The 27,553-nt window shown below is 35.6% G+C and overlaps 1 protein-coding gene across 1 annotated transcript in view; it reads right to left on the reverse strand.

Moving 5' to 3' along the window:
- Window positions 1–27,553, reverse strand: part of LOC113240040 (galactokinase-like) — a 52,318-nt gene that overhangs the window by 16,479 nt on the left and 8,286 nt on the right. Inside the window, exons 2-4 of the mRNA XM_026477245.1 lie at window positions 14,315–14,479; window positions 7,147–7,333; window positions 5,356–5,482 (exon numbers count right to left, since the gene is read on the reverse strand). Of these exons, the coding sequence (XP_026333030.1) occupies window positions 5,356–5,482; window positions 7,147–7,333; window positions 14,315–14,479 (479 nt within the window). The remainder of the gene's footprint in view (window positions 1–5,355; window positions 5,483–7,146; window positions 7,334–14,314; window positions 14,480–27,553) is intronic.

Raw genomic sequence — 27,553 nt, forward strand, 5'->3', positions numbered from 1 at the left:
GAGTATAACATTACCAGAAATAGGTGACAGTACTTCCCTGGATGAACTCTTTCACAAGGAGCGTGACTGGTACTACATAAATAGTCTATGAATCAGCTTCTGAGAACTATTACGAAAACATGTCAATGAAGTAGACTACTAGAATACAACAAGCAATATGTTATAAATAGAAAGGGTGGTGCCCAGGATAGTTAAGTAATCATACTCCTTCACGCCTCCATCAACACTGCATAAAACCACATTGACCTCTCGCTACCATAGATTGGTTTGTAGAACAAGGAGTCAGCTTTCGTTGGTCATTTCTTTACCATTCGCTCTAAGGTAGACCTCGAAAACTATTCCCGCCTACTTGTTTGGAACTACATTATATTGGCAACAACATCAGTACCTACGTGCCTCTATTTTGGGCTTTTAGTCGACATATAACTCGCGGCAACTTTGGTAACTTGATGAAGTATTGATTACTAATTATACGATGAATAATCATCTCATTTGATCCTCAAGCATGAAATTGATCTATTGTAAATGTGCACTTTTTTATATAAACGATATTTTTTTTGTTAACAAAGTTAGTTTAGTTAGTTAGTTACAAATATAAAAAATATAAATATAAAATAGTAAATAAATATTAAATATTAGACAATATCACATACGTTGTTCTGATCCCAAAGTAAGTAGTTAAAGCACTTGTGTTATGAAAATCGGAAACAACGACGGTACAACAAACACCGAGACCCTAGATAATATAGAAAAGTTAGTTTTCTACACTGACCCGGCCAGGGATCGAACTCTGGACCTCACACAGATGGCGACACCATGAAAACCGGTGTGCAAGCCATTCAACCACGGAGGTCGCCAAATTGTTACGTTACGTCTATGTTAGTTGAACTATGGATAAATTATAAATGAACTGCATTCAAGGTAACACTATTATCATTACGATCATTACGTTTAAGCATACAAATTAATATTTGGTAGTAAGAAATAATATTTGATCCTCTTTTTTTCATGTAGGTCAAATCTTGGTTGCACCCTTCATTCAGTGGGTTAGGTGAAGTTAGTATATGAAAAAGTAGCACGAGGCAAGTGAACGAAGTGAGCGTGCCGCGGCAGCGGCCGGCGAGTGCCAGAGGCGAATTTACTTGCGTCTCCGACTTCCGATTTCAGATTTTTTAATGCTCATTTGTCAAGCTCAACATGAAACTATCAAAGTTAATTTATACAAATCAAACATTAGCTCAGAACATATCAAAATATAAAGTTATTTAATTTATTTTATGCCTCAGAGAAAAAGAATCAATCATTAAAAAAGATAACCGTTTAGATTTTTTGCCTGCTACTTTTCCAAATTTAAAATTATCATTTAAATACATGCCATTAGATAAAACGTGTTCCATTGTGACATAGAGAAATCATAGAAGGTCGAGTCTATTCGGCACATTTTGTTTAGTTCCTAAAAATATAATACAAAATGTTTATAGAATAACACAATGTTTTACTGGCTTTCCTCTTAGTCGGTGTGATTAAGACAGGTCGACCGCAGTACCTGACAGAAATTTTTTGGTGTGACCATGGAAGTTATGGTGCTCATTCGACTGGTTGGGTGTTATAGATCCTCCGCACGTCTGCTTTCTCTGGGAGTTTCAGATATGCGGCCTCAAAGTGCTAGAACAACCTACCGGCACGTGGGAGAGAACTAAAGTCGGTCTTCTCTTTTAAAATCAAACTGAAATCATGGCATAGCAGGCCGAGTTGCCCGTGGGCGACCGTGTTGTTCCTGCATTTTCGAGGTAAAAGGTTCGCTGACAGTTGACAGGGTATAATCCCTTTCAATTTAGGATTCAGTATAAACATTCTGCTATATATGTATAATTATGTAATTTATCATGCTTATATATACATTAATTTACATAATAATCACAATATATTATAATAATAATAAAATAATAAGTGGCAACACTCGTAATTTTCCGCGCTAATTGCTGGCGTCGAGCTTTACGGGCTTACTGAATATCAGCACTGTGGTAGGTTACTGCAGCATAATATACTCTGTCCCGTATTGCCATGACGTTACAACACTATGACTATACTATACTATCTACTTTGCCTCTTTGTACTAATTTTAATTTTAATTTTAATATTATGTCCAATAATTATTTGTGTACAAACTGATTTTTGTGTTGATGTATTCGTGGCAATAAAAGTATGTCTACTATTATATTCAATTATTTTTTTGTATAAATATTCCAATTTGTTATAACTGTTTGTTATAATACCAAGATCAAACAAGTATCCGAGTGTCAAAATGACCACCATAAAGACATAACAATTTCCCGCGAAAATATATCACACAATGAAACTATTGAATAAAAATTACAGTCAAAGATCTGGCAGAATGTTTAATCCCGATGGACGAAAAATTTTACTACTATTGCATTTGTATCCTGCCCACACACAACCTACGAATTTGAACTATGATTTAGAAACGAAAGTGACAAGGGTTGGGACAGACAGTCAAATTTTTATTATCTTGTATTGTATTATGAATAAGAGCTACACAAATTCGACTGCTGAGACTTTGTGGAAAGATGTAAAAAGAAGCGTATTTAACTACGTTGTAAACTCCATTTAACAATAGTTGGATAGCGTGTTAAATTGTCGATTTTAACCCTTGTTGAACAATCAATTAGGAAAGTGTGTCGTGTGGACACACGAAATGTGCTCTATTTATTGAACACCATGTAACATTAGGTACTATAGATACGAGTCATCGAGTAGGTATATAACCAGAAATAGAGGCGAAATGTCAGTCAATTTGTTTGAAAACTATTCTGCCTTATCATTACGGTGAGAACTTCGATTGTCAGCCCCACAGACCACATAAATGCCACCCCGAGTTCGAAACAATTGACGGGTGTCGTCAATTGTTCACTTCAAACGACCAGTTTAACGTGAGCTTTGCTATAATGGACGAAAATTGAAAAACACTGCATCCGACACATATTCGTTCTGAATGAGAGACCATACAAATCTAGAAAACTCGAACCCACTTCGGATGTCACTTGTGTTCTCCGACTTAAATCCGAGAAAATGCGAATATATATAATATATTTACCACCTAGAGATAAAATGATCCCTGTGACATTCCGGACGGTCGTTTCTCGGACTCGGAACCTGATACGAATCTGACATAGTGCGCTAATACTCTAATGGTTAGACCTACCGCCTCGCAAGCAGAGTTCGCACCCCTGAGTTTCTCGAAATTTTATTTAAAATTTGGTGTGAAAAGTGAAGAAAAACGTCGTGATGAGACCTGCATGTCGAATCCTGTTGTAACTGTTTTTGGCGACGAAGTACCATGCAAGACGACTATTTATAGCTGATTTGCAGAATTCAAACGCGGTTGTGTCAATCTCAGTGACGAATTTCGTAATGGTCGCCCGTCCACTGCTGTGAACAACAAAAATATCGATGCTGTGCGCAGTATGATCAAAACAGATAGGCATATGACATACCATGAGATTTTGACATGTTTAGGCATAGGCATGAGTCAAATACAATCAATACTACACAAACATTTGGGTGTGAAAAAGCTGTGCTCTCGGTGGATCCCACACAATTTGAATGAGGCTCAAAAAACGGATCGCGTCACTTGGTGCAATGCCATGCTTACCAAATTCAACGAAGGGGCGTCAAATTTGGTGTGGGACATAGTAACAGACGATCCCAAAACAAAGCAGCAATCGAGCATATGGGTCTTTCGAGATGAGCCGAAACCAACCAAAGTGGCGCGCGTGCAAAGTGCCTCTAATCGGATGATTGCTTCTTTTTTTAATAAAACTGGACACGTGGCTACTATTGCTTTTGGAGAATCGTTGTACCGTGAATAGTCATTGGTACACGACCATTTGTTTGCCGGAAATTATTGACGAACTCCGTAATAATAAAGTTCTCACACTGCCAGACAGACAAATTATTTTTTTTTAAGGTGACGTTGACTTTATGAGCCATCCCGCGTGCAGTCCCGACCTGGCACCTTGTGAGTTTTATTTATTTCCAAAAATTAAGAACCAGTTACGCGGTCAACGATTTTCATCACCTGAAGAGGCTATCGAAGAGTATGAAAAATATGAATCAGAGGTTGTCACGGAGGAGTGGCATAAATGTTTTCTAAATTGGTTCATTCGTATAAAAAAGTGCTTTAACGCTAACGGAGGATATTTTGAGAAACAATCAATTCATTTCTGACCATTTATAGTATTTTTTTGTTATTCATTCCGGAAACTTATACTGCGCCTCACGTACGTATTTAAGTGTTATTTTATAATGTAAACTAGACAATCACGAACATCAATGTATGCACCTCCATAATACAATGTGTGATTGCGAGCCCCTTGACATAGTTGAAGGGCATACTTACCTGGGAGTCAAAATCGATCAAAATTTTCACTGGGATTCACACGTGAACCAAATTTGTAATAAATTAAGAGCGATTTTTAAACACAAGGTGCCTTATAACACACTAAGATTTCTTTATTTGTCAATGGTTGACTTGATAGTAATCTATCTTCTCTCCAGTTACGGGAGGACGTATAAAACATATTTAAAAAAATATTTGACTTACAAATAAGATTGTTAAAGTATATAGTACCTCTAAAAATATAAATATAGAGATGATTATGAAAAATTATTTCAACATTGCAAAGTGCTGAAATGTCTATGAGAAGGTTAAATGAAAACCAAGAGAAAATATTACACATAGAAAGAAAAAAGAGGGCACCATGTCTACGTATATTGCCTAAAAAGAGTACATTTCAATTACCGAAATATAACAATGTGTATGGGAAAAGAATCTTGGTTTATATTCTCCCCGATGTTATTGAATGGAGTACCGACTAATACTGTGGAAAAGATCGCAAATGAAAGTAAAAAGCAAGCCACAAGAACTGTAAAGCGTTATCTTATTCTAGATCAACACCGAACTGACTTATAGTAATTAGATTTAGGTTAAGGTGGGAAGCTAACTAAAGTGCTTAAATGTTATTGTGAACGTTATAACTTTAGAATAGTAAACAAAACAATTGTACTTTTATATAGAAGAAAACACAGTTTTAATTTATTTTTTTTCAATCTCCATTACATGTTAAGCAACGATGTGACGGAGCGAGTATGGTTATTCGCGTTGGTGAGTAAAAATTGTAATTTTTGGGAAGAAATTCCAAAGCAAGCAGAGGAAGGAATTTCATACAAACGTCACTTTTATGTGTGAAAGCTCGCCGCGCATCATGTACGGACGCAAATATTCACGTGATCTCTTGATTGTGTAAAAACTTTGTGAAAACTTAAGTAACTTACTCGAAATGCTTGCCGGTAAGGGCTTCCAGGAAAGTGAACATGGCGACCTCGATTGAGGCGCTGCTGGATAAACCAGCCCCCATCGGCACATCTGCCACAATTACTGCGTCGAAACCATTTACCTCACCTAGAAGTTAAAAAAAATCAAACCTAAAGTTACAAAATATTCCTTTCAGATTTTTCCAAAAACTTCTTACTTTTAAAGTAAATTAAATAAGCTATTTTCTCAAGTTATTACATTACGAACAATCCCAATATTTTGTTATAATTATTAACACAAAGATCGGATACTTAGAAAAAAATCCTTAGATCCGGCCGGATACGAACCGACGTCTTCTAGCTTACTGTGGAGTTAACAAACTAGTGGAGTAATTTGACGAAAAATAATTGAATATCAATTCAATAAAAAATTTTAATCCCAATATTGTTTTTTTGAGGGACTAAAACGAGCCAATACATATTATACCCGAGGTGGTTAGCCACCCGTGCTTTAGCGAGAGTGTTTATTACTCCGTGGGATTATATTGGCTTCTAGTCTCGAGGTGAAAACTTTACTTTTCACTTCGATTGTGAAAAAAAAAATATTTTAATAGTTTTCGCTCTACAACAAAATGACGAACCAAAATTCTGAAGTTTTAAGTTTTTTTTTTCCAACCAGCCACAGATACAACAAACGCAATAACGCGGGAAAATAATATGGCGCCACCGTCTATGCGGAAAAACACGGAACTAAAACCTGGTGGCTGTTTGAGTTTCTTCACACCAAGTAAATTAAACGACTAGGTACTTTTTACTCCAAGATTACAGGATGCACTTTACTCCCGCTACGTAAGGTTATAATGACGTACTTTTAGAGCACGAGAAGTGAAACGTTTTTTTAAAGTGCAGCTTAGTTTTATTGGCTCTATTCTTTAGGGAATTCCTCATTTAATGTGATTATATGTAGATAAGTAGAGTAGTGCATTCCCCAAATTGGTCCTATGGGAATCGAACCCGAGACCTCCGTATCCAACGCCCACAATCAGTGTTGCCAGACTTTTGCGAAGTGAATTTATGTGTTAAGTAGCCGATATTCGCCCAAGCCATAAAATCCCTAAAAATCAAGGAAAACAATTCTATAATTCTACTGGCTGCCGAATATTGGGGTATATCAACTCTCTTAATTCCCCACACGTAGAACTACTCAAACCCCCAAATAAGTTGTTTTACAACTCGATTCCCCACAAAATCCCCAATCAAGTTTGTAATTCCCTAGACATTTTATTAAGTAGCCTAAAATCACCTTTTCCTATTTCAAATATAGCCTAAATATCGCCGAGTCGCCGATCACTTTTTAGTCGCCGCAAGCGCCTAATCTGGCACCACTGGCCACAATAATAAATAATAATAAATTGATAATGCACACACTCAACATAGCCCCGCACTAGGGAAACCCTGTGTCGTGGGTGCCATGAACACACACATAGACAACCACAAATTGCACCCAAATTCGCGATATAAATATTTCTCCCGGCCTCTGCATGGCAGACTAGCATGGCACCGTTCGGACACGGAGCCGGTTAGTGTATTATATTAAAATTTTTATAACTTTCCCGTGAAAAAGCTATCCCCTGATGTCGTTCGTAGAATCGAAAGCGGCACGCCACAGAAACCCAACCGCAACAACTAATTTAAATTCTCGCCTCTCCCATCATGTGCAAGACAAATTTTGTGAGTTTTGATCACTGTTGTTCACATAAACCGAGCGAAAGATCAAAACAAAAACGAGACAATCAGGGAAAGGGATCTTACTTGGGAAATTAGCGAGGACACCCTTAATATAGTTAGCCCAGGCAGGTTCCCCTGGCTTCAACTGCGTCGTGTGTGTTGTCGCAGGGAAACTTGTCTTCACCTCATCTCCATTTTCCAGCACTGACATCACGTTACATTGCCCGGTGTTATTGTATCCACCTGCTATAACCGTCAGGAAGGGTAGAGCCTGGAAATACGAAAAAGTATGTAGGCACTTAGAATTTACGCACACGGCGCACTTTTTACGCTCGGACGACGCGCAGATGACGCGATTTGGTCGCAGCCAGTAAACTTTCACTACAGAACTTTACTTCCGTGACCACAGAACAAAAAATACAGTAGAAGTGGTTAGTTAGCCTACACACGTATTAGTATAATCTATGGTATTGATGTTATTCAACTTTCAACGATAAGCGAACAGAGTAAAGTTTAAATTATATTAGAAATCCAGAATTCGTTATTTCTTTTTAAATTTAAAACTACGACCAATTACTATCAAGATTTCGTAGTGTTTGTAGTTAAGAATGTGTGAGTTTTGGCGACAGCGGTTCTGATAATAATTGAGGCTTATGGCCTGGGATCGGAATAGGTAGAGTTTTTTCGAAGAACATAGACAGAAAATGGAGACTGCCTTAGGACAATATTTTTTGGTCCAGACATTTTCGGGATTCGGGAAATCACTTAAGAAGGTACAATATATTTTTCTTAACTTTCGGATCTGATATGCGATATTACGGACATTGGATTTTTTTTAAATGCCAATCGAGAGATCTTATTGTCCTAATTAAATATTGTCATAACACATTTTGCCATAAATCTAATAGTTTAGTAGGAAAAAAATAAAATGTGTATTATTTGTACGGGACCATACCTTTAGTACCCCATCGTTACAAAATCTTAGTCGATCCAGTCTTGGAATCACCACAGTAATTATCTGAAGTAATAACAAAACATAACAACAAACAGAAGTTTTAATTTCCTACTAAAACACATAAACACGAAAACCAACAAATTAAATTTTATTTTCCTATATGCGAAGCAGTGATTTCCAGAATCCCGAACAGGTCTTGGCTAAAAAATATTATCGTAAGGCAGTCTCCATTTTCTGTCTATGTTCCTCGAAGTTTAGGTAAAAAAACTACCTATTCCGATCCCTGCTTATGGCGTGACTTTATCAAACGTTCTTATTTAGGCTCTACGAACAAGACGCCGTAAAAGCACGATCTTAAACATATTTTGTACCCTTGGTGTAATAATGCCACATATGATCACACGCCAAAAGGGATATTATCACGTGAAAGTTATAAAACAATACGAACAACATGAAACAAATTTATGTCTTCGTGTGTTCATATAAGTTTTGAGACGAAATAATGCTCTGGCCATACAGAGGCCAATATCACGAGAAAAATTAATTTAAAATCGTACAAATAGAACACAAACATTTCAAATTCCAAATTAAAATAGTTATTTATTATGCAAGGCTGCAAAGTTATTGTTTGAGGCGACTATTGAATATTGAGAAGATTCGCTCGTGGTTCAAAAATAGATTCCTGAGAAAACAAAAAGAAACGCAAAACAAATTTGCTGCCGAGCGAAACCACAACTTTTCACTTCACTTTATCGAGGAAAATGGTAGATGGAAGAAAAACAGTTTAATTGAAACATCAGTTTTTTTAATTAAAAGAAAAAGTTTATCCTCGGATGCGTTCTCCATTTACACCTCATCAATTTTTGTTCTTGCTTGTACTTTTATTTTTGTAGTTATGATTATTGAAATTATTTTAGTTCTTCGACGAATTAAAATAATTTAATAAACACAATTAGTTATCATTGTCAATTTAATGTCAACAATAATAAGAATAAAATATACCAACGGATTTATATTACATAATTAATGCACGACAAATCGCGTAGTTGAACATGTTATTATGTTTTTTTACAACGAAAGGAAAAGTTAGGTGCATCTGCAGTCCATGGTCAAGTTCGAATTTCAAAAACCGTTACCACGCTAGCGTGCAAAAAACGCTTTTACCTATAGCATGGAAAAAAATAAATTTTATGCGCAGATTACTAATGAGAAAGAAAGCCTTTCCGAGCTAGAGAGGTGAAAAAAGAATAAAACAGTTGCCAGTATTATTTTCTTTATTTTCTTAAAGTCAAAATTCATCTCAAAACTTATGGACGAGGTACCTACCTACATGTTAAATTTTTTAACTCTCACACTTAGAATAATAACGCATAGAATGATAGTTTCATATCAAACGAACTGTCACAAGTGAGGCAAAAATCAAATTCATGTAGGCTAGTTTTAGTAGTAGGTTAATTTTCGGTTTAAGTGAATATTTATATAAAAATACAAGTTAAAACGCGTTACTTTCTTGTGGAATGTGATGTTAGTATCTATTTTATGTTTGTCTGACGTATTTTTACACTCATTTACCGCACATTTCGTCATTTTTAGCTAAAATTCTTGATCTGTTCGCGGTGCAAGTTGACCTTGAGCCTGAAGGCCCGCCCGCTCGTCTAGGCCCTTTTGGCGCGCTTCAATTTGCCTCACTTAGCGTGTGCGGACTAGGTTTCTATGCGTTATTATTCTAAGCTCTCACATTTAAGAATAAGAAAAGGTGTTGTTCATGTACAGGTGTACACAAATGAAACTCCCTAACTTTGACCCTTGTATTGATACTTCATACAGCGTTGTTGATAATTTCAGACCTTGGTTTCGTTATTTAATGGCGAAGTGTGTGATTCATTGTACATACCTATCATTTTATTTATCTGCAATTACTTGAAGTGACATAAAGTCAACAATTCCCATCCAATTTTAAGCGGACAAAGATTGATGTTCAATATTTCGTTATTTACTTGTTTACACAAATTCAATCATGAAAGAAGGAGCTATGACTTAGGATGACTTTCAAATAATACACAACACTGACAATATCAGACAGAAATGACAAATAAAATTACGCAGCCTGTTCATTGCTGCGCACGTGTACAAGGCGACAATCCACGACGTGTCACAATGACGATGCATTAATTGTCTTGTGTGTGTGTTGATATCATATAGGTGATCTTTTTATTTCCGAATCTAAATTGTATTGTCTATCTATGGGACTCGTCACCGGGGTAAAAAATTTCATTAAAGTTCTGTACAAAGAATTACACTCTTTTGCAAAAACAAAAATGGCACCTAAGCAAATAAGATATTTGACTGTCACCTGTAATAAATTTTATTATTTAACTGAGTAGTATCCTAAGAATCTTAGAAATGAATATGCAGAAAATTATTTGCGAAAATTTTTTCTATGAATTTCGATTAACTAAAGAGAAAATGTCGTTCTAATGTCAGTGGTCAGGAGAATACTACACGTTAAGTAAAAAAAAATGTTTTTTTTTTTAACAATGTAAAGAAGAAATGGTAACAATTTAATAATGAGTGTGGCCTCCTCTTGCCAAAATCACAGCTTGTATTCTTCTAGGCATGCTTTCGAGGATATTGTTTATGACCTCTTGTGGTATGTGTTCCCATTCCACGGCGATGAGATTTTTTAGCTCCCTGATGTTTTGTGGGCCTGTCTACGCTGACCTTACCCGTCTCTTCAGAATATCCCAGATATGCTCTATTGGATTGAGGACGGGACTTCAAGCTGGCCAATGCAAACGCCGCATTCCAACATCTTGAATATACGCTACCACATCGCCAGAACGGTGGGCGCGAGTATTGTCATCCATAAAAATTGAATCTTCTCCCAGAACAGTCAATACGGGTTGTACGTGAGGAATTAGGATCTTCGTCATGCATCGTTGTGCATTCAATGAGCCATTTTCGATGTAGACTAACTCCGTACGGTCCATCGAATTAATCGCTGGCCAAAACATAACGGAGCCTCCACCATAAGGGGTGACTTCTTCACAACTCACGTCTGCAAAGCGTTCCCCTGGTCTTCGTAGCACTCGCCGACGGCGGTCTTCACTGTACAGATAAATCCTGGCTTCATCAGAAAACAATACTCTTCTCCAGTCCTCTTGAGTCCATGTAGCATGGTTTCTAGCGAAGTTAAGTCTAGCAACTCTATGCTTACGGAGTAATTTAGGGCCACGAGCTGGGCGATGACTGTGTATATTGGCAGCAAGAAGCCTCTTCCTGACGGTCCATAGGCTAATTTGTACTCCTCTCACTTCCTCAAGGTTCTTCTTGAGGTCCACGTATGAAGCTTTGCGATTTCTCAACACCCGGCTTACCAGGAAGCGGTCATCCAGTGGTTCGGCGCATGGTTTTCTTTCAGAACCTGTCCTTCTATTGACGGAACTGGTCTCTTGATATCGTTTCCAAGTCCTCTGAACTGTCGAACGACTCACGTTCAGCCTCTGGGACACATAACATTGAGAACAATTTTCTTCAAGCAGCGCTATAATTTTGCTGGCTTTGTTTTGTCAACCAGTTTAGAGACCACTTATTAATGGTACAATAACTTAAAAAGATGAATTAAACAAGATAACTTATCAAAATTTATTTAAAAGTGATTAATTAGTTCATATGAACTTTCAACAACTCCCGCCGTTTTATGCAGTGAGTAATTTTCTTGCAGACAGGTTTTATTTATCTCTTAAATTTGAATTTGAAACCAATGTTTTTACAAATGAGGACACTTAACACAGAACTACAATGAGTTTCAAAAAATAACGTATTCTTCTAATAAAAATATAAATTAGGATTCTACTCAAACGCGATACTGCCTCCTGATGGGTCAAATTGGCCTAAAAGTCTTTCAACCGATCCATAAATCTTTAAAAACCCCGTACCACCAAAAAAGGCACAGATACAGAAGCAACTTGATTGATCGTACCACAAAAGTACTAGTGGTACGATCAATCAAGTTGCTTCAATAAAAATTAGATTGAAGCTCTATAAATTATCATTAGTTCAAGTTAAATTAAAAAACTTAGAAGGGAGAAAGCAAGCAAACAAGGTAACAGGAGGTTTTAACATTTTCGTCAAAATAGTAATAAAATTAGAGGCGGAAAGTAATCAAGTTGAAACATCGTGGATAATTGATTTTTGTGGAGACAAACACTTGAGGAAGTCATCAATCAATTCTGGATAATTAGATTTTCACATTAATTAGTTTGGGTGGAATTCGCGTTATAATTTTGGGTCACATTGCAAGCGATCGTCTAGAATACCCCTTTGGGCTAATTCAAAGTACAGGCGCGGGCGAAACGGTAGCGGACGCTGGGGCGCGGGTCTTGGCGTCTTCCCTTTCACAGTGCGGAAAGCGGCTACGAGCGGGTAGATCTACACCTCGAAATCGCAAACAGACGCTAGACGCTAGACCAAACACTGTGAAAGGTACAGGCGGAGCGAGACACGCACCTCTCGTGGAAGAATGGTATAAGTGGAGTTACGTCGAAAACGTTTATTGCTCCATTCGAAACAGAAAAATATAACCCACATCCTCTCCAATTCTTGTAACTCTACTCCATGAGATTCTCTTCTTGTAACTCTGTCGACTAATATTGTAGATAGAGTTACAAGAATTGGAGAGGATGTGAGTTATATTTTTCTGTATCTAATGGAGCAATAAACGCTTTCGACGTAACTCCACTTATGCCATTCTTCCATGAGGGGTGTAGATCTACTCGCGCGGCTCGCGTGGCCACGCAGCGAGCGTCTACGTACATTTGATTTACTCACTCTGAACAAGGCCTTTGTCATATAAATAAGTTAATGTACAATAACTTAAAGATGCAGGCGTTACTTTATGGGAATTCATAATATTAAAAAGCAGAAGTAAATTACCTTGTTACTTTATGAACCCAGTGAAAGTTAAATCATGCATGCTTGTGGGTTATTTTCTTCAGCTGAGTGTCGAACAATCAATAAATAAGAGGATGCCTCGCATAGATGGAAGCGTGTGTCGAGTATATTTGCGGTTTGGTGCGTACAGATTTGCTAGATTTTTTGACGATGACACGTGTCGATCTACAAAAAATACGACATCGATCGTCTATTTCTCACACAATTACTCGATTTTGTCTGATCACAAAAGTTGATCGACAAAAAATACGATGTCGAACGTCAAATTTGCTCATTTCGTTTGATCACACGTGATGGTCGTCAAAAAAATAGAGCAAATCTGTAGCTAGCCACCTTTCGTGTTATTCAATTATATTTGAAAAAATTAATTGCGTTAGAAAAATATTCAGCTATTTTGCTATAGGATAAGTCTTCACTGTGAACGCGCAGTAGCATCGTAATTGACTTCCATTTTCATTGTTGTATAACATTCAAATACGCAAATTTTACATTCATTATAAAATTAAGAAATGATTTAACAAGTCGAATAAAATTCATCGTTTATGCATAATATGTCATATTGACTTGGTTTGAAGGCAAGAATTACCTATTATTAATTTACCTATTTCTGGTGCCAAGCAGTAATGTGAGCATTACTGCGTACCGGTTTTGAAGAGTGCTGGTGAAATTACAGGCACAAATGACTTCTCAACTTATGTCTCAGTGTGACAGATGCATATCTTTGCGATTTAAAGCTGAGTGGCTCAGACTTGACTTGACTTGTTCGTCTCGTCATTGATGTTATAAAAAAAAAGTTTAATATTTTTGGTGGAATATACTTGAAATCTTAGAATAATAACGCACAGAATGATAGTTTAATATCAAACGAACTGTCACAAGTGAGGTAAAAATCAAATTCATGTAGGCTAGTTTTAGTAGTAGGTTAATTTTCGGTTTTAGTGAATATTTATATAAAAATATAAGTTGAAACGCGTTACTTCCTTGTGAAATGTGATGTTAGTATCTATTTTATGTTTGTCTGACGTATTTTTACACTTATTTACCGCAAATTTTCTCGTTTTGAGCTAAAATTCTTGAGCTGGTCGCGGTGCAAGTTGACCCTGAGCACTGACGGCCCGCCCGCTCGTGTAGGCCCATTGGGAGCGCTTCAATTTGCCTCACTTAGCGTGTGCGGACTAGGTTTCTATGCGTTATTATTCTAAGCTTGAAATATATATTAATAATAATAAACTTAATAACAATTTTCTTTCACTATTTTTCACGTTATCAATGAATTGGCGAAAAAACCCGTGGGGAGATAATAATGATGATGAAAATAGGGAAAAGTATATTTTTACTGATTACCACAGGCAATACGAATCCCTCGCAATAGTCGATGTGATCACCGATGAGGTTGACGCGACTGGGCGCGGCTGCAGCGGCAACAGGGCTGCGACCGAATACCGCGACAAATTTGTCGCGTGCGAAATGCAGCAGCACCGTCTCGCCTTTTGGTACTGCTTCTTTCATCTGTGGAAAAGGCAACTCCGGATAATTTACAAAAAATAATATAATACGCCCAAAAGTTTGGGTAGTGGGGTAGGCGTGTTACCACCAAGTGCACAGCATATTTGTTACTTGATATCATAGAAAAAGTCATTTGTGACCGATTTAAATTATGGTATTAAATTAATGGTAGGTAATATTGATTGTAATGAGTATTACGATGTTTTACTATCATGGTAGCATTCATTTATTGTTTGTGGAATTACGCCACTAGTTTTTTGTAATCCAAACTAATATTAGGCTGGTTTCAGAGCAATGCGGATTTATCTGCCGACCGTCCGCGCGGAGCACCGGAGCGGAGTAACACGGAGTACACAGAGTAGTATGGCGATAGAACATAGTTTCCCAAAGTGGTCCCCACCGCCCAGTGGCGGCTGAAGAGTCCTAGGTAGCAATTAGGGGCGTTAATGCTGTACAGAGAGTGCTACCGCATTAGAAAAAAAAAACATGAGTTACCTATATAAACTACACTACAAATACTTATATAATTTTTCCCTTGTGATTTTTGTGTTAAGTTAATATAAAATACGTGTTTTTAATTATTTGTGAAGTGGTGGGCGTTCATTGAATTGAAATTGAAATTGAAATTTTTTTATCGTGCTTAAGTGGGCGGTGAGTCAAACATTTTGGAAAGTTATGCGATAGAACATCACAACATCGTTTTTAAGTGACGTGGATTGTTCCGTACGGAACACGCTCTGTGTGAACTCTGCACAAGCCACCCGTGCATTCATTGTAGTCGACTGTCTTCCGTGAATATCCGCACTAAGTTAAATACTCGTTTTAAAGCCCTGCGGATTCTACGCATGCGGGGATGGCCCGCAGGCGGACAGTCTGTACGGACCGAACGCACAGCTGTGAAACCAGCCTTATACATGGGAAAGTAACTGTTACGTTTTCACGCCTAAGCCGCTGAATCAATATTTGATGAATTTTGGTATAGAGATAGATGGAGATTGGAGAAGGACATGGCTACTTTTTGTTACAAAAATAAATCTTAAAGCGGTGAAATAAGGGATGAAAGTTTGTAGAACCAATCATTCTTAAGTAAGTTGCAGAGTAGGCTACTCGAAGTATTTATTTTACGCAAACGAAGTCACGGGCACCAACTAGTTATTATTAGTATTAATAAAATAAAATAGATGTAATAATAATAACAATAATAAGTTTTATTTATCAGACAGCAAACAGTTGATGGTCTTAACCATACGGTTACGTCATTTGTATTAATTACTATACAGTAATTAATACAAATGACGAACCACAAAGAAAAATTTCTTCGTTCATAGGACTTGAATCTGCGTCAGACGAAAAACCTTATGAAAAACTTTCATAGATTTCTCACAGATGGCGCTACGACAAAAAATCCATTAAAACCAAAACTTGTAACGAACGCATAGAAAAATTCGTAAGCTCTGCGTTTGCCTTGGTAGGGCATAGACTTTAGAAGATGGAAAAAAAAACAGAGGAAAGTATCCTTAGCCTAAGGCATAGACGCCTGTTCGAGTCCTGTCAGCTGCCGAATTAATTTTTCTTTGTGTTCGATATTTGTATCAATAATTTAAAAGGTAGGTGTGCTGCTGTTACCGAAGTTAACCTCGTTGCACTGGTACTCATACAAGGAATGCGGATTCCCGGATTCAAAACCAGACAATTGGTACGACAGTTTAGAAAGTTCATTAATTTTACTGTTTACAATTTTGTTGTCTGTTTACAATTGGGTTACTCGCAATTATAATACACGTGAGAAAAATTTAGCCTACGCTGGGAAACTCGTTAAATGAAAGCAAAAGAATTAATAATCAGAAATAATAATTCTCGAACTAATGTTCTCAAACCAAATTTCTATGGCAATTTTTATTATTTAAATATTCGAGTAGATTGTCGTGTTAATGGTTATTATTAAATAAGATTTCACGATAGAATACTCGAATATTAAATAATATTGCACGATAAAACAATCTAATACTTAAATAATAAAAATTGCCACAGAAACTAGTCCGAGAAAGACCGGAAAAATGAAATTATAAAAAAAACCTTGTGCCTCCATCTTGTCTTTGTCATTTTTTATGAAGTAGTGCGAAAGAGAGGACCTTATACTAGGTCGCTAACTTGAATAGACAGTTTTATCGAACGGAATAGACTTATATGATGATTGTAGGATTTTATCCAAACGATGATAATTAATTCATTAAAATTACCATTATACAAGACATTTTATTTGTCACAAACACAACGGCAACGCAACGATTCCACTGAATCTTAGGTAATTGAAAAACGCATTTTTTTAGTTTGTAATTACAAAATCATCATAATTTTGGTTTGGTAGTACATTTATATTGACTGGAGTCAATGTTAATATCATATTGTAGGGTTTCTAAATATTGTATTTAAGTTCAACATGTAACAAGGTATTTCGCGAACGTAGCTATTAAGGATTCATTAATTGAAATTGAAGAAGATATTTCATGAGAAGCAATTACAGCCTAATTCTTAAAATTGAAAGATAAATTTTTACGAAATATTTTCCTCTTTTGACGTAGATCCTTTTAAGGCTCAGTTTTTATAAAAATAACGTATTGAGCTGTAGGTCAAATTGTGTATGTATAAACAATTGCGTCAGCATTACTGCGTTCCGGTTTTGAAGGGTAAGGGTGTCACTTGGATCATTGCAATGGACTGAGTGGCATTGCAACTGATATGGACAGGCGTGTCGCTTACCATCAGGCGCACGGCTTATTCGTTCCGTCACTTGATATCAATAAAAACAGCCTTCAATTTAAACTTAATTTTAATTAAAATTTAATTTCGACGGATCTCGTTGTGCTGCATTTGATATGAACTTGAATAAGAAGAAAGGTCAATATGTAAAACATGTGTAATTATTAGTTAATACCATAGATATAGAAATGGTTAATACCATAAATTGATAACCCATGTAGGTATATTAAAGACTACGAATAAGATTCCGGAGAATTAAGATCATCGTTTCGTAAGTTTAAAACTTACAATAAAAGTATTTTAATTAAAAAGCCATTACATAAGTGATAGAAATTCAGAAAATTAAAAAGCCGACCTCAAAAGTACGTAGAATTACATATAATTACCAAGTTTTATAGAAAGTGCGCAAACCCGGATTCATTCCCTAGTTCGCCACTATACGGGACTTGACAGAGGAGATAATAAAAGTCGGTTCTCACTACTCAAAGTATATTGTGAGAGAAAAACGCCTTGAATCGGAGAATAGCAAAATCAACCATTAAAATAATTGCTCTTTATAATAAAATTTAGGCGCTATTTATAAAAACGAATCTTCATACGTAAACAGCCACTCTTAGAGATGGATGATTTTCTTCAAAATTAAATGGGATCACTATGGAGGTAACCTCTTTTCAACAAAAAAAGGAATCATGAAAATCGGTTCACAAATACCGGAGTTATCGCATAACAAACATACATAAAAAAAAGCATACAGTCGAATCGAGAGCCTCCTCCTTTTTTGAAGTTGGTTAAAAATTTAAGAGTATTTTTTAGATAAAGAAGTATGGACAAACAACAAGAGTCTAAATTCCACACAATTATGATTCAAAGTGTATTCCAAAGCATTTCAGTTTATTTGAAGAGAGCAATCCCTAGAGTTTCTTGCTCGTTCTTCTCAGGGAGGTCAGCGTAGTGAACGAGCAGTAGCTTACAAAGTAGCTTAAAAAATGACGTTTTCAGGTGTAAAAATTTTACCTATGAAATAAAAATGCGTTGCGTGGGCGTTGAGCAGTGACGCTGCATTGTATTATACATAAATTAGAACTACATCCCGCATACTACGTTGAGCCGGCGTGTGGCGACGGAACGCGTGTGCATCTGACGAGAGGCCAGGGGGCCTCCCACAACCTTTCCAAAAACAATCTTATTTCAATGTAAGCCCTAAATAAGCTTATTATAATATTACTCATATTCGTACCATGACGAACCTGTCAAGCAAGTAATGTATTATTGCAAAAGTGATTGAAAAAGAACGAATAATTTCCCAATATTGTCTATTCCTTACTAAAAATAGGAAAGAGATAACGCTATGTGAACTGTATAATGCCGTCTCTTTCTTTTTTGATGTTCCGAATCGTCTTATCTTAGTATAAGGTTTAAGTACTTAACGTTATTTACATTCAGAGAATTTTACTGTTAAAAGAAAAGTATGTAATAATAAAATCTATTAAAATTACGTTGTTTTCAATAATTACTCCACATTTTAATGAAGAAAAATAAATAAAACAAGCTGAGTCATGATAGTCACGTTGTGAATTCGGAACTGTAGTCTAGTGTCAACTGTTAGTTTCGCCAAGGAGTATATAGATGGCGCTGTTATAATTTTACGAAATAAACATCGCGTATTTTTATTTGCTATGTATTGCTAAAAATATTTACTATGTGCTATTAAATAAAAAATAAACAAAATATTGAAGAGATATGTAAATAAATAAGTTCAACTTGACTTTTAATCATTACAAATCAATATTAAGACAATAAAACTGAAAATAATATTGTTTCCATTGCATCCGTGCAACTATTTTAAGATTGCTAAATTTGACATAAGAACAATATTACTTTAATGTTAAAGTCACGTCATAGTACGAACCGATTGAATGAATAGTCACAAAGCAGCCAATAAAACATCATAGTTTTAACATTACAATAAGCTTACTTTAAGCTCGTTATGATACGAAAAGTCAATGTAAGATTAAAGTAATATTGTTTTAAGAGGTTGTGTTAGGCCCCCAGGAGACGAAGCGGAAAGAGTTGCTGCGGTGCCTAAGTAAAAGGGCGCGTTCCAATTAAATCGTTACGACAGATGATCGTACAGTCCAAAGCGTCGTGGCTCGTATATTTAAATGATGTTGTTCATGTATAGTACAACACGATTAAGTGTCGTTCACGACTTTTTTGTGTTTACGAAGACAGACTGTCGTGACAATGGGAAGAGCTAGAAGGACTGTCGTCATACGATAAATAAAACGTCACGGTAAAAATGTGACGACTGATAATCGCAACTTCAATGCGACAACGAATTGACACACTGTGCGTTGGAATCATAGCGTGACGTCGACGCATTGCGCTCTCTTAACATCCACTTAGAACATAGTCTCAGTACAGAGTACTAAAAAACCGACCTCAAAAGTACGTGGAAATACGTCTATTTGCTAAGTTTTATTGAAATATCCCCTAATTCGCCACTATACAGTAATTGACACTGAAGATAATATAAATCGGTTCTCGGAAGCGGAAAAACGCCTTGAACTGGAGAAATAGCAAAATCAACCATTAGAATAATTGCTCCTAAATTAAAGTTAGGCGCTATTTATAAAAATGAATCTTCATGCGTAAACAGCCACCCTTAAAGGTGGATGATTTTCTTCAAAATAAAATAGGACCACTATGGAAGTACCCCCTATCCAACAAAAAAAGAATCATGAAAATCGGTTCACAAATACCGGAGCTATCGCGTAAGATAAATACAAAAAAAAAGAACATACAGTCGAATTGAGTACCTCCTCCTTTTTTGAAGTCGATTAAAAACAGACCAAAGTGTAAAACTGAACATGCTGTTAACTTGTACAACATACATTGAGTTGTGTTAAAATAGGGTGGCTACACTGGCAAAATGCCGAGAACCCGTGCCTAATAGTGATATTTATAATGGGTTGATGATGATGTAGCATTAAAGTATGTTACACGTCCTTGGTGTAATAAAGCCGTGAAGGCAAAATGACAACTTTTCAGGAGACAGGTTTAAAGATTCCACAAACAAAATTAGTTGAATACGTTTTATGCCTAAGAGCTTATGCAAACGGCGTATTTTATACGCGCCGACGACGCGCGTTTAAGCCGCCGTAAACACGCTATGGTGAATCGATTCAAACCTATGATTCAAATGCACGCAAAAATCACGTTGCAAGCAAGCAGCTTATATAGGTACTCCACTGGTGTTTACTATTAGAATTTCATGTAGTTGCTTCATTTCAATAACTAACTGAAATTAACAAACAAAACTAAAATTAAAACACACACACGCCCATATGACGCGCGTTTACGGCGCATATACGCGCGTCGGCGCGTATAAAATCGCCGTGTGTATAATAGAAGAGTTATAAAATCAATATATTTAATTTATTTCATGTAGTTCGTATTATTTTAATGACTGTCGTGTGACAAAAGCATTTTTAACGCAAGATCACATGTGACTTCATTACACCCAAGATAAGTATTATTTACACACGTTAAATTATGAAGAACTTTTACAAAAGAACAGTTTTTATAGGGGCAACTTTGTAACGTAACAGTATCCGTTTCGAATAAATAATGTCAACAACAAGGCTATTTCTTTTTTAATTCATTTTGTTCGTTACAGGATCACCGATTTTTCACTGTCTTCATACCGCTAACGAGGTTCGCTCTGATATTGATAAATTACTTTAATTACTTATTGAGCTCACGCCTAACCATTAATCCGTAAGGCTCAATTTATATTGCAATTTATATTTATATTGCATAATGAATTTTATGGTCAATTGCGTGACGTACAAACTAGATACGAACCAAGATCACCCGCGAAATTCTCGCACATGCTAGAGAACGCTCGCGCATTCGCGAGAATTCCACCAAATATTTTGACTCGTACTTATCAAATTTGTACGTTCCACAATTGGCCATAAAGTTCATTAAGCTGTGTAAAATATCGTCACCAAAATTCGCTGTCATTGCGTTCCGCCGCAATATAAATTGAGCCTAACGTAAGATATAATTTACATGTTTAAATACGTTTACGGAATGCCACATCTGCAAAATGATTACTTTTTAGAAGAGAGATTTCAAAATAAATTTAAATTATACCTAATTAATAAATGCTACTACAATTTAAGAGTCGATACAACCAGAAATGGCTTTGATTGATCCCGCATAACAGTGAAAGTGTTAAATCACTTTGGAAAAAATACAGTAAAATTGAGGATGTACTAATTTAGTACATTGTGTGAAAACACGATAGAAAATAAAAACACAAACTTACTTCGAAATGTTACAAGAAAACCGCTGTATTCAATAAGTATTTTATATGTACCACTTTTTTGTATTCAACTGAATTAAATAGAACACTTATAGACACGATATACATTTTTCAAATTTTTCAAAACTTTAGTTTCGTTTGTAAAAAAATGAATTCTGAAACAAAGCTGAAAAGATTGGAATTCGAGCTGAGGTAGTATGGACTCTTAAGGCTGGAACAAATGCCCGATTGACGAATTAGGCTCTTTTAAATTAAATTCCTAATAATAATAACAGTCCAATAATCACAAAAAAATGATATGATTGCTAGTAGAATGTATTGTTCATTTTTTTTTTAACTTATGTAGTTCCGTAGTTAAGTATTATTATTTGAAAAAAAATCCTTCCCACTCGCGAGATCTGCGCAGTACTACGCTCAGTCGCCTTTGTGTCAAATTTAATTTGTATATATATATATATATATATTTGACTTTGTTTTTATATTTTAGATTTTATAAATTAGTTATTTCGTTATATTTACAATGCATCTTTTTTAATAACTAACAATATTAGTTCTTCTATATTGTTAGTTATATAAATACTACTATTGTTATAGTAATATTGTTATATGAATAATAATGTTGATTTTACTTTACTGAATACTAATATTGTTATAACAATATTAGTATGAATATTAATATTGTTATAACAATATTAGTATTCTGGGTAGTGCCGCGGAGTGAATTCCGTTGCCCTTGGTCTCGCATTTGATTCCCAATACAACAAATTTTTTAAATGAACTTCCTGAACTTGGGCCTGGTCTGGGTTTCTGGTAATACCTATGCTTGGATTCAATTTCTCTGGCAGTAATAAGGAGCACAGGGAGTTCCCTAGTTTGAGACCAGGTGGTTGGCAACAGAGCAGACAAAAGCACATTTCCCAAATTGATTCTACCCGTAAATGAACCCGGGAACAAGAGCTACGGAATACACTACGCGGTATTACCTAAAACACCTAGTAGCAAAAAACCATTTTAGGAAAATTCGTTTCCGAAACTGGTTCTACCGGGAATCGAACCCGCGACCAAGAGTTGCGGAATGCACTCCGCGGCACTACCCAGAACACCTAGGCCAAAACCATTTCAGAAATGTTAATTTCCCAAATTGATTCTACCGGAAATCGAACCCGGGGCCAAGAGTTCCGGAATACACTCCGCGGCACTACCCAGAACACCTAGGCCAAAACCATTTCAGAAAAGTTCATTTCCCAAATTGGTTCTACCGGGAATCGAACCCGGGACCAAGAGTTATGGAATACACTCCGCGGCACTACCCAGAACACCTAGGCCAAAACCATTTCAGGAATGTTTATTTCCCAAAGTGGTTCTACCGGGATTCGAACCCGGGGCCAAGAGTTACGGAATACACTCCGCGACACTACCCAGAACACCTAGGCCAAAACCATTTTATAAAAGTTCATTTCCCAAATTGGTTCTACTGGGAATCGAACCCGGGACCAAAACTTACGGAATTCACTCAGCGACACTTTTCAGAACACCTAGGCCAAAACCATTTTAAAAAAGTTCATTTCCCTAATGGGTACTGCCGGAAATCGAACCCGGAACCTTCACATGCGTGCATGCTTTATGTAAAATCTACAAATCGCTTAAAACACGACCACACACACAGCATATTCCCGTGAGAAGAAATATTCACTTTATTTCACACATTTTAAATTCTATATTGTATAGCTATTTCCAAAGTTCGCCCTAAGCAGTCCGATGCGTCCAGCCAATGTTTGCCTTTCAAAGAAATATACCTTATTGTTGAGAAACCTAGTCACACTTTGTAGTGCCCGTGGTGGCACAAGCTGATGACGTCATCCTGCGCCCCGCTGCACCGCGGGACACAAAGACATACCCACTTTATTTAGTAGAAATGAAACTATACTGCATTGCATTTTCCGCCCAGCGCCGCTTGCAGCAGTTTTGTTTTGAAGAAAATAGAAATCAAAGAAAATAAAACCACCACTGATCCAGAAAATATCTCAAATATTTGCTCTCGTGACGACGAACCCATGTTTCAACCAGAAAATAGTACTCCAACTTCAATTAAACTTCGTGTTCTCGCTATTGCGATTTTGACGCTTTTTAATGTTAACAATATATTTAATAAAGTACCTATTTTAATATATATTTATTTAACCGCGCGCAAAGTACGTATCGTTATACTATACTGTGTTCTTCTTATTGTTGGAATTTCCATCAGTTAAAAACAAATTAGTCGTATTGGTTGTAATCACTTTTATTTTTTATTTTTTTATTAATCTAAATGTTTATTTACGTATTGTACAAATTGAATAAATAATACATAAAAGTGATACTTTCAATGACGCATAATTAATTAGTAAATATTGAAGTTTGTTAAACGCATTTAAAATATAGCGACCAAAAGTATTTGTTTTAATTTTACTACTCTGTTCTACTTCTCTTTTATAGTTGAAAATAGTAGTATTAGTTGTTAATTGATACTATCAACTAACGATCGAATCATTGCCCGATTTGCCTAATACTTTCACTATTTATGCCATTACAATTTTGACCCTAAACTATTATGTAATTTTTATTTTTACGATGGTTTATTCTTGAATATCTCTGAGGGAACAACAACGTAGGTATAGATTGCAAAAAAACACTTACGGCTCTTCTGTATTCTAATTTACAACTTATCTTTATTTGACTTTGTGTAAGTACAAGCGAGTGGTCGAAATTACTGATTGTTATTACTGCTTAGAGGTCAAGTCGTCAAAGTCATTCGCGAGGGTGCAGAGGAAAAATTCCTAATCTTCGATATGATTTTAGAGGGGTATATCCACTTTAAAGTTAAAAATAAAATATTGTATGAGTAACTACACGATATATTCAAGCATAGACACTAATCAGAAACATAAGACAATAAAGTTTCCTCGATAGATAAAAATCACGAAATGACCTCTAATTTTCACATTTTTTCGATTCATCCTCGAAATGCTACAGGTTATTAGGACAAAAATTAGATAATTAATTATATTTAAGCATGATCGAGAACTGTCACTACACACTGTACTTACGACACTTTTTTTAATCCCTTTAGTTTTAGAGTTATTCCGCTAAAACGAATTTGGTACTTTTAATGCACAAAATTCAACATTTTCTGTCGCGACGCCAACTTAAGGGATTTGTTTCACAAATTTGGGCGGAGCCAATGTCAAAACTTGTTTGGCATGCTCCCTCTTATAGTCTAACGACAGACAAAAAATAATATTGTAACAAATTTGAATAATAAATAAATGTTTAATTATATTATAAAAATATATAGGTACTATTATAATTTAAGTAAATGTAATTTTTCACAGTGACATATTTCTTATTATATATTTAATAGTGAACAAGTTCATTAACTAATAATTTAAAACTCGGCCTACTTTTGCTCTTATTTTTATCCCTAATTCAGGGCTCATATGTGTACAACATTATTTTAATATTAAGACAGGCAAAATGATATCAAGTTCTTAGGTTTTCGCGATTGTTACACATAGAAATGAATGTATTATATGGGCATTTCTCCTAGAAGAGCTAAATTATCTGACTTCAGGGGTCGAATTTTTTTTCTTAATTTCAGGAAAAACATTGAGCGGTAAGGAAAAAGAACTCTAACTTACATAAGAGTCCGATAATTGGGCAACTAGATTCTTCATACTTTTTGACATATTTGATCCACCGAATTCAACTACCACCGAAATCAGGATTTCTTGACAAAAGGCGTAATTTTTGTATAGAGTATTATGAGAAAGGCAATAAAAGCATTCAATAATCAACATATACTTTTACTAATATGACTAACTATTAAACCAGGCTTTAAAAACCAAAGTTTATTTATAAATCGACCAGAATAACGGCAACAAATTTCATCCTATGCCTATTAATTAAAATCAGTTTACAGTTTGGCTGTTCAGCCTTTTTTCAATCACATAAAGTACTTCCGTATCTCTTTTTAAAAAAAACATTGAAATTAATCTGTAACTACAAAAGCAAAAAATAAATTTTTGGAAACTTGCGCGATTAATATCTTTCATTACTTTTTTGTACATGCAGCTTTAAAATCTTTCCTTCCACTTTTTCTTCGCGTATCTATCGCGTATTCTCTGTCTATCTTTTTCTTTAAACCTTTCATACATAATCGGATCGCTTTTTATCTTTGCTTTTCTAGCTCGTTCCTTCATTTTCACGATTCTCTCATCTCATCATCTCGATTTCCAATTTTTGGTTTCTGTTTTGATATTCCTTATTCATTTTCAGTGGGAAGCAAGTAGTAATATAAAATTGTGGAAATCAACAGTATTAACTAAACGTTTATATGAAAACGTATAAAATTCTTGCTTTCCAAAAAAAAATTTTGCCTTCGAAGGCAGGTTTTTTCCGACTTCGGTGAAAGCTTTCTGAATTCGGTGGCATAAAATCCATCAAATTTAAGACCACGAGATTCAGAAAATATACATATTTCAGATATTACTCGTAAACGACAAAACCTATAAATTGTTATTATATTTTAGTCGTTACAACACATAGTACAAGAAATATTACATACAACCATAAAATTTAGTTTTTGAATTCAAAAATTAACCTGGACCAAATCCACCGAGTTACGTATTTACACGCAAAAAGTCCTAGAATTGTCAAAAATCGCCCACCTGTTCTTTCCAGTCGCAGGGGCGTGATGGACGAACAATACGAACATATTCCGAAGCTTCTAAAATGCTTCACTTCTGATGTGTAACGTGATTAGTAACTACCACCGAATTACCTCGTAGGCCTGGGACACGCAGCAATCTTGGTATTTTGATAAAACTATTGTGTAGGTTCACAATTCGTAAGCGGGGATCCACGAAAATTTATCTGCTTTCGATACTGAAGAAGTAAAATGTTGGCTTGACTTTATTTATCAATGCAGGCAGTGTTACTTGTAAAAACTTGCATATTCATATTCAGTACAACGGGTCTTTACTTTTTTGACATCCACTCACAGCACAATCAATTAAATTCATTTTTTTTTCGAAATTTATTAATTTTTGGTTGGAACTCAGCAATTTGCGTTGCAAATTTCCATAGTTAGATCTAATTTTCACATTTTTTGTCGAGATTTGGGAATATGGTAGAAATGTAGCTGCAGGGGGTCCACTGGAATCAGTTAAATTTTGAAAGCGGTCTGTGAGAAAAAAAGTCTGGGAACCTCTGCTCTAGAGTCTAGACGATGTTAATATAATAGCGGTTACTATACGGAAGAAATATCAGGGTAATATTACAGAAACGTTAAACTGTTAAATAATATTTTCTGATTCATATAAGACACCTTCAAAATAAAGCACTCGTATAAATCATTGTATATTTATTAATTTGCCTCAATAAATCCGCCGTCCTCTAACTAAAACGGCTGAGTGACAAAATAATTTTTTGAGATATCACAGAAAACCATATTTAGAATAACCCAGTTTTAAAATATTGAAATTGTTTAAAAATTTCAGCTATACATTGTTAGTGTAAGTTCCGATAAGCCGAACACGTAAACTAATTTTAACTGCTTTTGAAAAATAATTGAATTGATAAAAGTAATTGAATAATTTTGTGCTCTATCTTTTGCTATTTAAAACGGATAGTAGCTCATTTTTCACGTACCCGCGTTTTAATTACTGGACGGCAGAAATATTAGCATAACATTATGTGGATTGGGGCATTTACATTTCTTTAAACGTGGCTCAAGAAAGTTTACTGTTCTCCGTTCGTACCATTGCTTTTGCTTTGTGGTGAAAATTTGTTATATTTGTTGAAGCCAAATATTGAAATTCGCCTGTTAAATAATAACATATGTTTTTATAGTATCATTGTACTTATTTCTTTCGACTGTACCTATCTATTACGTCTAGCTAGCAATGTTATGGCGCCATGATATATTACTAAGATTGTGAGTGCGC

This window comes from Hyposmocoma kahamanoa, unplaced genomic scaffold (assembly GCF_003589595.1).
Source record: "Hyposmocoma kahamanoa isolate Upper Pololo Valley unplaced genomic scaffold, ASM358959v1 119, whole genome shotgun sequence".
Lineage (NCBI taxonomy): Eukaryota > Metazoa > Arthropoda > Insecta > Lepidoptera > Cosmopterigidae > Hyposmocoma > Hyposmocoma kahamanoa.